The following is a 12002-nucleotide window of genomic DNA, read 5'->3' on the forward strand; positions in this document are numbered from 1 at the left end:
GGTTTGAACCCCAGCGACGCCATCTTGTTGTGCCCTTGAGTAAGGCACTTTATCTCGATTACTCCTCTCCACCCAGGTGTTTAAATGGGTACCGGCATTCTTAAATGCTGGGAAGGTAACAGACTCGCTGTAGAGGAGGTGTAGCGATCCCCCTATAGCAACATTACATGGAGGAGTCTGGCCCAATCGCCAATGAAAGAGAGATAGGCACTCCGATCACTGTTTATACAGGATCGTCTCCTTTACCTTTACCTGCCTGAATTTCGAAATAGTGATTTTCTATCATTTTTGAATTTTCTGTGTATGTCTGTGATCCTTATGAATACTTGTATGTATATTTTGTTTTGTTTTTGTGTTTGGTACAGCTGCAAGGATGCAAGCAAGATGGAGTCCACCACCAAACTGGCGGATATAGTGAATAAATTGACCAGCTCCTTTACCAATGTTGCCATTAGTGTATCAGATCATTCAGCAGAAAGTGAAGGGGAATCAGCTAATGCAGTACTTGAACAAAGGCTAGGATTCGTACAGAGAGAGTGGTCAGCAAAGGTGTGCATAAAGCTCAAACACTGTTTTTACATATCATTTATTCTTCATCTTTCACCTGTTTTAACCGATCAACAGCACAATAGGGCTTGATGTTATTGTGGTATTGACTGTAATGTGATGTTTTCTCTAAATTTATGGACAGATATTTCATCTGAAAAGGATAAACCTAATATTATTTTTTTTACACATATGTCAGTTCTTTTCCTAAGTCAATGTTTTATATCAATTTCTTTTGGATATTTGCTAGGTGCATCTGCTGGGGTCTGTAATAGATGAGATGGTTGGTGATGTAGTCTTACCTATAGACAGATTGTATGGTGCAGCCCTAGCTGTTAGCCAAGCTAAAGGTAAGAATGAATTAATGCAGGCTGGGGTGCCATGGGTGTGGAATAGATGAGATGATTGGTGATGTAGTCTTACCTATAGACAGATTGTATGGTGCAGCCCTAGCTGTTAGCCAAGCTAAAGGTAAGAATGAATTAATGCAGGCTGGGGTGCCATGGGTGTGGAATAGATGAGATGGTTGGTGATGTAGTCTTACCTATAGACAGATTGTATGGTGCAGCCCTAGCTGTTAGCCAAGCCAAACGTAAGAATAAATGAATGCAGGCTATATAAATGAATGCAGGGCAATAAGGATACCAAACAGACAGTGCAATGGTCATGCTGTTACCTCAAGCATGTCGTTGACCAGTTCATGTGTTTTTTAAGACTATTTTATGTGTTAACAATCACATAAATGCGTGTGATGTCAACCATGTGCATAGTACCAAAAAGTATCCAGCAAAATAATATGCGCTGGATGGTAAACCTGTAAGTTTGAATAATTTACAGTCTGATCATGTAAATATTATGACATTATTTTTACCCTATAGGAAGATCTAAACAACTGCTACTTGAAGAGTTCCAGGACCATGCTGATGAACTCTGTGCTCGTGTGACTCACGCTCGCCAATCTTGTATGAGGGCGCTTTCTTCAGTGCAGACACACCCACTGAAAGATGTTGCTCCAGCATGTATTGATGCTGTATGTAGGACCACACCACTCCTGGTTGCTGAAGCAAGGAATGTGGCTGGTATGTTTGCAAAATAGGTTGTCTTTAAAATGACTAAAAATGGGACAAAAGATGTGACAAATGGGAGACAAAAATTTTGCTTTGGCCCCTCACACTGAAATCCTTGCAATGCTATTGCGCAGAATGACTGGTGTTAGAGAACTTTTTAATTTTTATGATCAGAAAAATGAGCATGTAATAGCAAGAAACTGGCCTTGCTGGAGTGTATGTTTCTTGATCACTATGGAATTCCTCCCACAATTTACATGCTGATTGCTGCAATTTGCATATGTTGAATGCAGCCTCATCTCATATGGTGGTGTACCAGCACCTGCCATATATTTACTTCTAAGTTGATATATACCTATATACTTTCGACATGTAGTTGCTCTTAGAATTCTGAAAATTATTGGTTAATGAATTTAAACTGGAATAGCCCAATATCCAAACTGCTGGAGCAATACAGCTAAAAACTTATTATTACTAAGTCTCCATGTAAACATCAAACCACCCACCTTTAAGTCTGCTTCATTGTGTAGCTTCCTTATTGATATTTCAGATAATCTTGATGTGAAAGAAGATCATCTTTGTGATTTGAAGCGACAGTGGGCATGTTATTGCAAGGCAGTGATTTCATGTTTGGTTGAGATCCCTGAGGCAGATTCACTTGCTATGAGTGGTAAGTAAGAACTGTAATTGAATACCTGAGTGGAAGAAGGGCCCAACTCCAAATTTTTACAAAAATGAGTTAGACCCAGCATTTTATTGCCAGCAGACTATTCTTCCTTATGTGTGAAAGATGAGCCAAAATTCCCTCTCAAAAATAGTCTTCCACATACACTTAATCATGGTTTTCATGGAAGAAAGGCCCAACTCCATGGAGTTGGGACCTTCTTCAACAAATATTTGGTTAAAGGGGAATTTTGTTCATCCATGCAATCTGCTTTTCACTAAAATAAACTTTCTTGCCAACATATTACATGCTTCTACTTGTGCAATTAATGGATAATTTCCAAATTTCTGTAGCTATTTATAACACTGAACTGAATTGAAACTTGCAGTATATTAATTGAAGAAGGGCTCCAGCTCATATTAAGACCTGTACCGTTGCCATGGAAACATTATGTATGATTTCGAATATATGTAATACTGTATGTTCATGTATTACAGGTCCCCTGAAGATGAAAACATTATGTCTATAAAACTTTTCCAAATATTAAGTTTTTTCTTAATATCTCAAAAACAGTTTTGATGGAGTTGGGCCCTTCTTCCACTCAGGTGTTCAATTATAAACTTTACCTCGTCATCCATTAGACACTGAGTGATGAAAATAAACACGCCCTGAAATAACAAAAAGTTTTAATGCTTGAATAATAATAAATACGAGGGTCATGCAATAAGTTCTACCTCCGCTCTTGTAACTTTGGTTCTGGAAAGGGAAGCTTCTTCAAAGTTGGCATGGTTTTTAAGGACATTGGGACCAAAACTACAGCTGGGGTCATCTTGATTTCATGTATATCCATGCAGCGGCTCTTGAAATATTCTTCTTACATCAATAGCATAGTGTTTTCATTATCATTTTTTCTAAAATCTTACCACTCTTCATAATTGTGCATATCTTGTCCATCATACTTTGATTGCAGAAGTTGTAAGAGCTTTGAGTATTAAAGCCGATTCCACAAAATCAGATGCAGCTCAGCCTCATCCCCAGGGTCTTTCCCCTCGGCAGCAAAATTTAATAAGAACCTTACCAACATCACCACAAGGTATGTACACAAAGTGACCCAAAACACACACATATGCCCATATCATCAGCCTGCTACACTAATTGCCTGAGAAAGTACAAAATATGGTTCAAGCATGCATTTAATTTTTTTTATATTCACCAATCTTTGCACAAGAACAAATGATAATTATACAAATTAAAAGGAGTAATCCGAAATAATCAGGGTGATTACTTAACTGATGCATGCTTGAACCACATTTTGTACTTTGTTCTCAAAATTACAAAAAATGACTTAGGCAATTAGCGTAGCTGGCTTACGATATTCCCATACACACAGAAACATTTATTTCTGTATGTCAAGCTTGATTTTCCTGTAAAGGAGGACAGACATTGATCATTTTATTTTTAATATATTAATTAAGTAGCATTTTATCATGAATGAAACTGGAACTACCGAACCATGTCAAGTTCTTGGATTGCAAGCATAGGTTTGCTTTGTCCAATGCATAATGATTCAAAGTTTTGTAAACCTACATATATTAGATTGCAGAGAGATGCATACTAAGCTTCATGCACAATGCATGCATGCAGATATGGTGAGGGGAGATACAAACACTGTGAACAGAACACAAACTAAAACAGTCTTGGTAACAATGTTCAAGAAGTTAAATCTATTATAATTTTCTGGATTAAGATTATTTTCCAGCAGCAACAGAGAAGGCATGTTTTTGTGCAATAATACATCAACTACAATATAAATTACCTTTTATACAGGTGTATCAGTCATATCGCCAACTACTGCTCAGCCTATGCATCCATCAGCATCATCAACACCAGTAAAACCTCGCAGATACTCTCATTCCCCTGGGCCAGGTCTTCCTAGCCGACCTTCATCAAGGGTCAGAGGTCATGACAGGTCATTCCTGACAGGTCATGATATAAGTGATTTAAGCAGGACATCTCCATCCAAGTGGAATCCGGATGATAGTGGACAAGGAATTGATGGGTTAGTAGAGATTGAACAAAATATAACAATAATAATAATAAACAGTTATTTACCAAGAGTCACTTATACCTTTCTCTTCAAATCCACGACCAAACGATGGATTAGCCATTTGTACCAATTCATTGCTTTATATTCGGCCATCTTGGTTATGACTGGTATAACGGTAAATGTCTGATTTAAGACAAACCATCACAATATGCTAATTAGGGTCAGGGGTTACTAACCCTTACCATAACCCTAACTCTAACCCCTAACCCTAACCCTAATTAGCATATCGTGGTGGTTTGTTTTAAATGAGACATCTACTGGTATAATTGTATGGTATTCACCTCACTCACTGCAGAGAAGCACAGTGTGAATTACTGCATATGGGGAATCTGTCGGCTGACCTCACCTATCCAGCTGCAAGGGGGAATCTGTACTTTTTTAACATTTGAAGGCCAGGGCAATCATATTGTTCATTTGCATAATATCAAATAGAGTATGTGAAGAATGTTGACTTTTAATTTAATGATGTCGGAAATTCTTTAGACTCAAAATAATCAATCCCAATAATTGAGATTATTAAGTATTGAGATGAGGACCCGTATACATGCCTCAGATAAAATTACGCTATCCTTGGTATGGGACAAGGATATTATTACGCTTCTTTCAATTATATCAATTGTTAAATTAAATCATTTTATTTCTCTTTCAATGTTACAGACCTTACAGGACTAAACCTCTTGGTATAAATGAGTAAGTATGACATTTTGTATTATTATTTCAAGGGGTGGTGTGGGTTTAGAGCAAAGATATTAGACTTAAGAGTCTGGACTCAGAATAGCCTTGTGCATAACATAGTGAAATAGTAAGGAGGTTCTCTTTTGTGTTTCCTTCATGATTGACATGGAAACATGTCAGACTCCAGACTAATGACATTGGTTCAGAGTCAAAGGCTGTTGATGGTTTGAAGAACAAATATATGTGACCTGATTTAGTGCACTCAATCAGGCTAATGTTATGAAATATGAAACTGAGATATAGCCAGAAATAACTTAGGGTTATAGTTAGACATAGTTAGACTATAAACATGTAAAAATGTTGTAACTTATAACATGGGGTTTGGACTGATAGAAAGGGAATTTTTAACTTCATATAAACCTAACAATAACTCAATTTTGAAATTATATGACTTAAGCCTGAGTGGACTGGATCGGGTTACATTACACTTACCAAATGTATGCATTTGCCTCCTTTTCAAGCATGATGTTCTAATGTAATGGTGCTATATAAGTCCCCTAAGTTAGTTACTGGAGAAGCTATAGTTTAAGGGAAAATAGGTTGCATAATTATAAAAATGATATCCCATTGATAATGTTGCATTATATAACTGCATAAATTTCCATTTATACATGATCATAACATGTATGGTATAGCTTGGAATGTGGACTTCTAATGAAGACCCAACATAATTGTTTCTTCAAAGCTTTCACAAACTTACTTCCATGTAATCTTACCTCTGCAGTTACCCAAGGTCTCATCTCAAAGGTTCAGTGAGTGCCTCATGTCTTCCTGCTGACCCAAACAGTAGCTTTACATTACCAGACAATAGTATAGGAACAGGATTCGGACCAGGCACCAAATATGTCAGCTCAATTGCTGTAAGTACATTGTATGGATGACTATGTCTTTGACTGTCTGTCCAGTATTTCCCTCCTCAAAGCTTTTTCTAATTTTTTTGCCCTTTGAAACGGTGGTGCATGATTAAAATTATATTTTTTGATAATGATGTGTCAGATTTGTTTTTAAGATTTTGATCTTTGACCCCATAAACTTTATTGTATATTAATCCCAAATTGTGACAGCTTTGGAAACTGAAAAGTGTACCACACTCATCTCCTTGCACAGTGTTCCATAAGCTGTATTACTTATGCTCAGGGACATCTTTATTTACCGAATAAAATGAATACATTGACTTTAACATGGGCAACACAAACATTTCTGGCTTGTCAGGGTGCACATTTTATGTTTAGAAAATAGCACATTAAGAGATCGTTTGTTTTGATTGTTGACTTTTGTATTGAAATGGATAATCATAACTCACTGGCCAAGTCTGACGTCAGAACCTTATCATCACTTAGCAACGTAGCTCAAGTCAACGTCATCTTTGTGAATTCAACTTCACGAACCAAGACCAAATTGATCACAAGACAAAATTCAATGGCCTTCACACAGGTGTGCAAGTCATAGTGTGAACTAGTAATGAAGGCACCACTCGGAATGACCGTATTCCGGAACTCTATTACACCCTCAGGGAGATGATGTTTTTTGCGACAACCAAAAGGCGGAATATGGCGGAAGTACCACCCGAATATTGCATGATGGAAAGTAGGGAAAAGGTCTACACCAGGCACAAAAAGAAACTAGTCAGTTATAGTCATCCTTGCTGTTCAACAACCTGATAATTTGGGATTATTCTGAAATAAACATTTTGTTAATTGGTCTTTGCTTTCTCATTTGACACCCTGTTCGTGACATTTGTGCAAGAATTGACCAAGATATGCGCCTCCAAACTCTCAAACCCCAAAATCAAAAGTTGCAATTTTAACGAATCAATTGTGCCTGTTACATTGTGAGGTTTATTATTTGGCCCGTGGTGCTTGTGTACCATACAACAATGCATTCCCATTGAAAATCGTTGAAATTGCAACTTTTGATTTTGGGGTTTGAGGGTTTGGAAGCGCATATCTTGGTCAATTCTTGCCCAATATTCACGAACAGGGTGTCAAATGAGAAAGCAAAGTCCAATTAACAGAATGTATATTTCAGAATAATCCAAAATTATCAGGTTGTTGAACAGCAAGGATGACTATAACTGGCGAGTTTCTTTTTGTGCCTGGTGTATAGTGGATCATAAAGACTGTACACCTGCCATTCGTAGAATAGTATAGAGATTGTTATGATCCATGTTACGGCTCTATTTCTTTTCAGGCTGCAGCTCTAGCTTTGCAGCAAGAGGCAGATAAATGGGAAGATGAAAACAATGCTATTGTAAGAGTCGCTAAAACCATGGCTTCACAGATGTATGAGATGTCAAAATATGCTAGACGCACAGCATCTGCCGAGGTAAGTATATGTGCAGGTGTTAAGTTTTTCTAAATATGCTGGACATACAGCGAATTCTGAGGTACCCAGGAAACACAAAACGTTTTACAGGAAATGTTTTATTGTTGGGTTAAATAAAGAATTTGAAACGTTTTAATAATGTTCTAGAAATATTTGTGAAAACTAGATGCAAAACATTATAACATAATGTTAATGTAGAGTTAAAATATCTTGCAAAAAAGTTTGCCAAAAATATTGTACAACAACATTTTGACACACCATGGATGTCCACAGTTCCTAGACAAGTGTTTCTAGATGTGAAATGCCATAAAAAAAAGTGTTATAATTAATGAACGCAGTAGCCGGTGTAGGCAAGTCCGCACTTCAATGTCCATAGTAAGGTGGAAAACACATGTGTCCATGTTTGTATGATAAGCCCTTGTTTGCCAGCAGTTGCAGATTTTGTATGTGTGTTTATATTATTCAAACCTTTTTTTTGTGTGTGTTTTCTATACATAGGCAGAGTATTTGGTTATGACTCTGGAATTACTCATGTATTTTCTATATATATATTGATTGCTCTCTTTGTCTCTATTTCAGTGCAAGGGAGAGTTGATAAACACAGCTAAGGCCATAGCAGCTAATGGCAAGGCTATACACAAGTTTGCAAAGATTATTTCCAAGAACTGCATAGATATGAGGTTCTCACAGGACTTGATGGCTGAAGCAGAACAGATTCCTGTTTTATCAACACAGGTTAGTGTGGTTTAATAGCACAACTTTACTACTGACACTGTGAGTCTGCAAGTGTTTTTTTTCATACCAGTGTAAGCCAATCAACATTGTCTACTATACCATTTTTCACCCTGACGTGGCAGTGTCGTCAGTGCGCATTTCATTAGGCGCAGCTTGAAGTAGGTAATGGGCGCTCAAAGCACTGGCGTAGGCATGCACGCACACGCTTAAAGACGCTGCATACATGCGCGTTCTAAACATCTACCTCAACACTGTCCCATCACTGATGTGGATGAGATGACAGAGCAGCGTTGCGCTGTCGGCCGGGAGAATACAATTGGCACGTGCAGGTATAGGCAGTGTATATGCGATATCTCGTGGTTTGGAATTCACGTAAAGCCGTTGGTTCTGTGTACAGGACGAGTCACCCCTATGCATGTTATAGTGTCAGAGCTATTCAAAAAGAGAAGGGGGACCATCCCCGGTTCTGATACCTGTACTCCCTCTAGGTTCAAGAGGACAAGATAGGGGAGATACAACATACAAGTTGTATACCCATAGATCCAGTAGAACGTAGAACTGATCAGGGTGAAAAATATTATATGATGCGTAGGACTGGGTAAGACAGGCAGGCTTTACTCAAAGTCCTACTCTGTATAATAGCCAGCTTCTTGAATGCAGTTGTGGATCGTATTCACATTTGAAAATATCTTCGTTCAGCAAATTTGTAAGATCCAAGATCACAATATAAAATAACATTAGTAATACTGTTAACATTGAATGTTATTTTAATAAGAGGACCTTCGTACAGATTACATTATCAGTGCATGTGAAGCTTGGAAAAAGAAAAGGAGTTTGGTGATTGATATTTATATCACATTTACCTTCCATCCAATTACAGTTGAGTATTGTTGCTAGCGTGAAGGAGGCTACACCAGATGACTTCACTACCGATATTGTCCTGGTCAAGAATGCAAGCAACTTAATGCAGGCTGTTATGAACACATTGAAAACTGCCGAGGCTGCTTGCGTTAAGGTATGCATGCATATTATTTCTTTGTGATGAATGTGCAATTATTTTACCACAAAAATTATTGAAAATCTTCACTTTAGGCTAGTATTTAAAGTTAAGGCTGAATGGGCTATTCCAGTTGGAATGCATAACCCCCTTAAGATATGACCTCATTCAGGTAATGTCATTTGAAATTTGCACTCCCTGTGTAGGAGATTAAGGTTATATCTTCCATAGGGAGTGTATTGATTTCAACTGGAATAGTCAATGTGTGGAAGCCATGCTCACCATAGCCCAGGGGTGTGAGAGACCAGATATTTATCTGTTTCCAGATATTTTTCTGCACTTGTTGTGTATAAAAGTATGTATGGTTTAAATAATTTCAGATTTTTTAAAGCTAAAAACAGATATTTTTTCAAAGACACACTCTCAGGCCTGCCATAGCCTTGATCAAGGCATATGGCTATTTTTCTCTCTCATATTTGATAGTTACATCATGGTCAATAAATGGCTCTACTGTCTTTTCTTTGTTAATTTGACCTTTTTACATTGTGTGGAAGGTATACACTATTCAACCATGGTTAACCATGGTTGAGTAGCAAAGACATGAGCACCTTCCATGCTGTATGTACTTGTTGTGGAGTTCTTATTGCAGTTCAGAATTCAGCAGCAACTTTATCTGATGATTGCTGTTGGGGCGTGAAACTCTGAGAAATAAAATCATGCTGTTATAACTGTATTTCGTGGCATAAATTATATATTTATTTTTTCATATTTCAAATAGGGCTTAAAATCACCAGAGGAGAGTGAAGATTCAGATGAAGCTGAGGCATCTGCCCTAGCATCACAGTGGCGAAGGAAATTACACAGACATAGACTAATAGAATCAGCTAATGATGATACGGATCATCTGGGATTAAGGCGGGTTAAAAGGAATGTATCCGCACCATCACTCACTGAGATAGTAACACGGCCATAACTATACAGATAGAATCTGCTAATGATGATACGGATCATCTGGGATTAAGGCGGGTTAAAAGGAATGTATCCGCACCATCACTCACTAAGATAGTAACACAGCCTTAACTATACAGATAGAATCAGCTAATGATGATACGGATCATCTGGGATTAAGGCGGGTTAAAAGGAATGTATTCGCACCATCACTCACTAAGATAGTAACACAGCCATAACTATACAGATAGAATCAGCTAATGATGATCACGGATCATCTGGGATTAAAGGCGGTTAAAAAGGAATGTGTCCGCACCATCACTCACTGAGATAGTAACACGGCCATAACTATACAGATAGAATCTGCTAATGATGATACGGATCATTTCGGATTAAGACAGATTTAAAGTAATGTGTCCGCACCATCACTCACTGAGATAGTAACATGGCCATAACTATACAGATAGAATCTGCTAATGATGATACGGATCATTTTGGGTTTTGAGACGGATTAAGAAGAATGTATATATAACATGGCCATAATTATACAAACATAGGCTTTCTGAAAGAGGATCATAAGGTGAAATGTAATAATAGACATAGGCTAATTATAGTTTTGGCTTATGATGATACAGATCATTTGGGATTAAGATGGATTAAAGGATGTTTGTGAAAATGGTGTCAAAAATTATTTGAAAGAGCTATCTACTTTGTTTTTTCGGTACTTACTGCCAATCACATGTTCATTAGTATGTAAAAGTTTAAAGAACAACAGTAGAAAAATACTGCTACCACAGGGGTTAATTTAAGCAGAAACAAACCTTGTAATCACTGTTAAAGTCAGTCTTGAGAAGTGGACTGATCATGGAAATCATCTCCTCTGAGCTCCTGGAGCATTTTGTTTGTCATCCTAAAGATGTTTATTTTGAACTATATCATTTGTTCATTTCATACGATAGAGTTTTGGCGAATTTTTTACACTTTTCACATCCAGGGGTGAGTTTAACAAACTTTCATTCACTTTCTTTGGAAACCATTACATAACATTACTCAACATCAAAAACGTCATTCACATAAATAAATCCTTGCACAACTTAACCATTGCCTCAGGGATATTGCTTAGAAGCTTTTCTATGATACCCTATTTGTTAGGAATTATCTTCAAATGCTCTTAGAAAATTACAAATAAGTGAGGCTACATGAGCTCGGTTGTTACACATTACAGGCCAGTATGAGTGCCTCGTTAAGAAATTAAGTGCTAATGAAGCAAGTAATGAAGAACTTTATTTTTGTTTTTTGGCTGAAATATGTAACCTAATATCTTATTCATAAAAAGAAACAATTAGATTGATGTTAATAATAGTTTAGACTGAATTATTCCAATTAAAAGATCAGTGGTGGGTACACAATGCAATTGGTAGGTCTATTCTTGCTTATGACCAGGAGGACGAGCAAAACATAACAAAGACGAAAAACAAACGAGCAAAAAAGGGCCTAATAATTTTCGTGATGCATAATATCACGCTCAGCTAGCCAAGCCTGTTCGGAAAGGTGCTTCTTGACAGCACGTTTGAATTTCGGCAAATTCCCAATTTCTTTGATTGATTTGGGTAACAAATTCCAATGATGAATAGCAGTGAAATAAAAAAGTATTGTATGCTTGGCCTTTGACTTTGGGGACAATGAAATTGACTGAGCTACCCCTGGTACTATATTTGTGAATGGACGAAATACGGGTAAAATTGGAATTAAGATAATCTGGGGCGGTACCCTGAAAAATTTAAAAAACGTTATTCATTTTCATTTGAATCACCCTATCTTTCACTGAGAGAAATCAACTCTATCCCGCTCTCTCTGTCCAATATGAGAGCGAGGACC

At 37.3% G+C, this 12002-nt stretch overlaps 1 protein-coding gene across 1 annotated transcript in view; it reads left to right on the forward strand.

Annotated features, from left to right (window-relative positions):
* Nucleotides 1-10373, forward strand: part of LOC140148813 (uncharacterized) — a 38907-nt gene extending 28534 nt beyond the window's left edge. Inside the window, exons 19-30 of the mRNA XM_072170884.1 lie at nt 366-549; nt 797-896; nt 1425-1625; nt 2164-2283; nt 3248-3370; nt 4105-4336; nt 5042-5074; nt 5844-5979; nt 7310-7444; nt 8024-8179; nt 9060-9194; nt 9955-10373. Coding sequence (XP_072026985.1) covers nt 366-549; nt 797-896; nt 1425-1625; nt 2164-2283; nt 3248-3370; nt 4105-4336; nt 5042-5074; nt 5844-5979; nt 7310-7444; nt 8024-8179; nt 9060-9194; nt 9955-10149 — 1750 coding nt within the window. The 3' untranslated portion in view covers nt 10150-10373. The remainder of the gene's footprint in view (nt 1-365; nt 550-796; nt 897-1424; nt 1626-2163; nt 2284-3247; nt 3371-4104; nt 4337-5041; nt 5075-5843; nt 5980-7309; nt 7445-8023; nt 8180-9059; nt 9195-9954) is intronic.
* The last annotated feature ends 1629 nt before the right edge of the window (nt 10374-12002 follow it).

The sequence above is a fragment of the Amphiura filiformis genome, chromosome 3 (genome assembly GCF_039555335.1).
Source record: "Amphiura filiformis chromosome 3, Afil_fr2py, whole genome shotgun sequence".
Lineage (NCBI taxonomy): Eukaryota > Metazoa > Echinodermata > Ophiuroidea > Amphilepidida > Amphiuridae > Amphiura > Amphiura filiformis.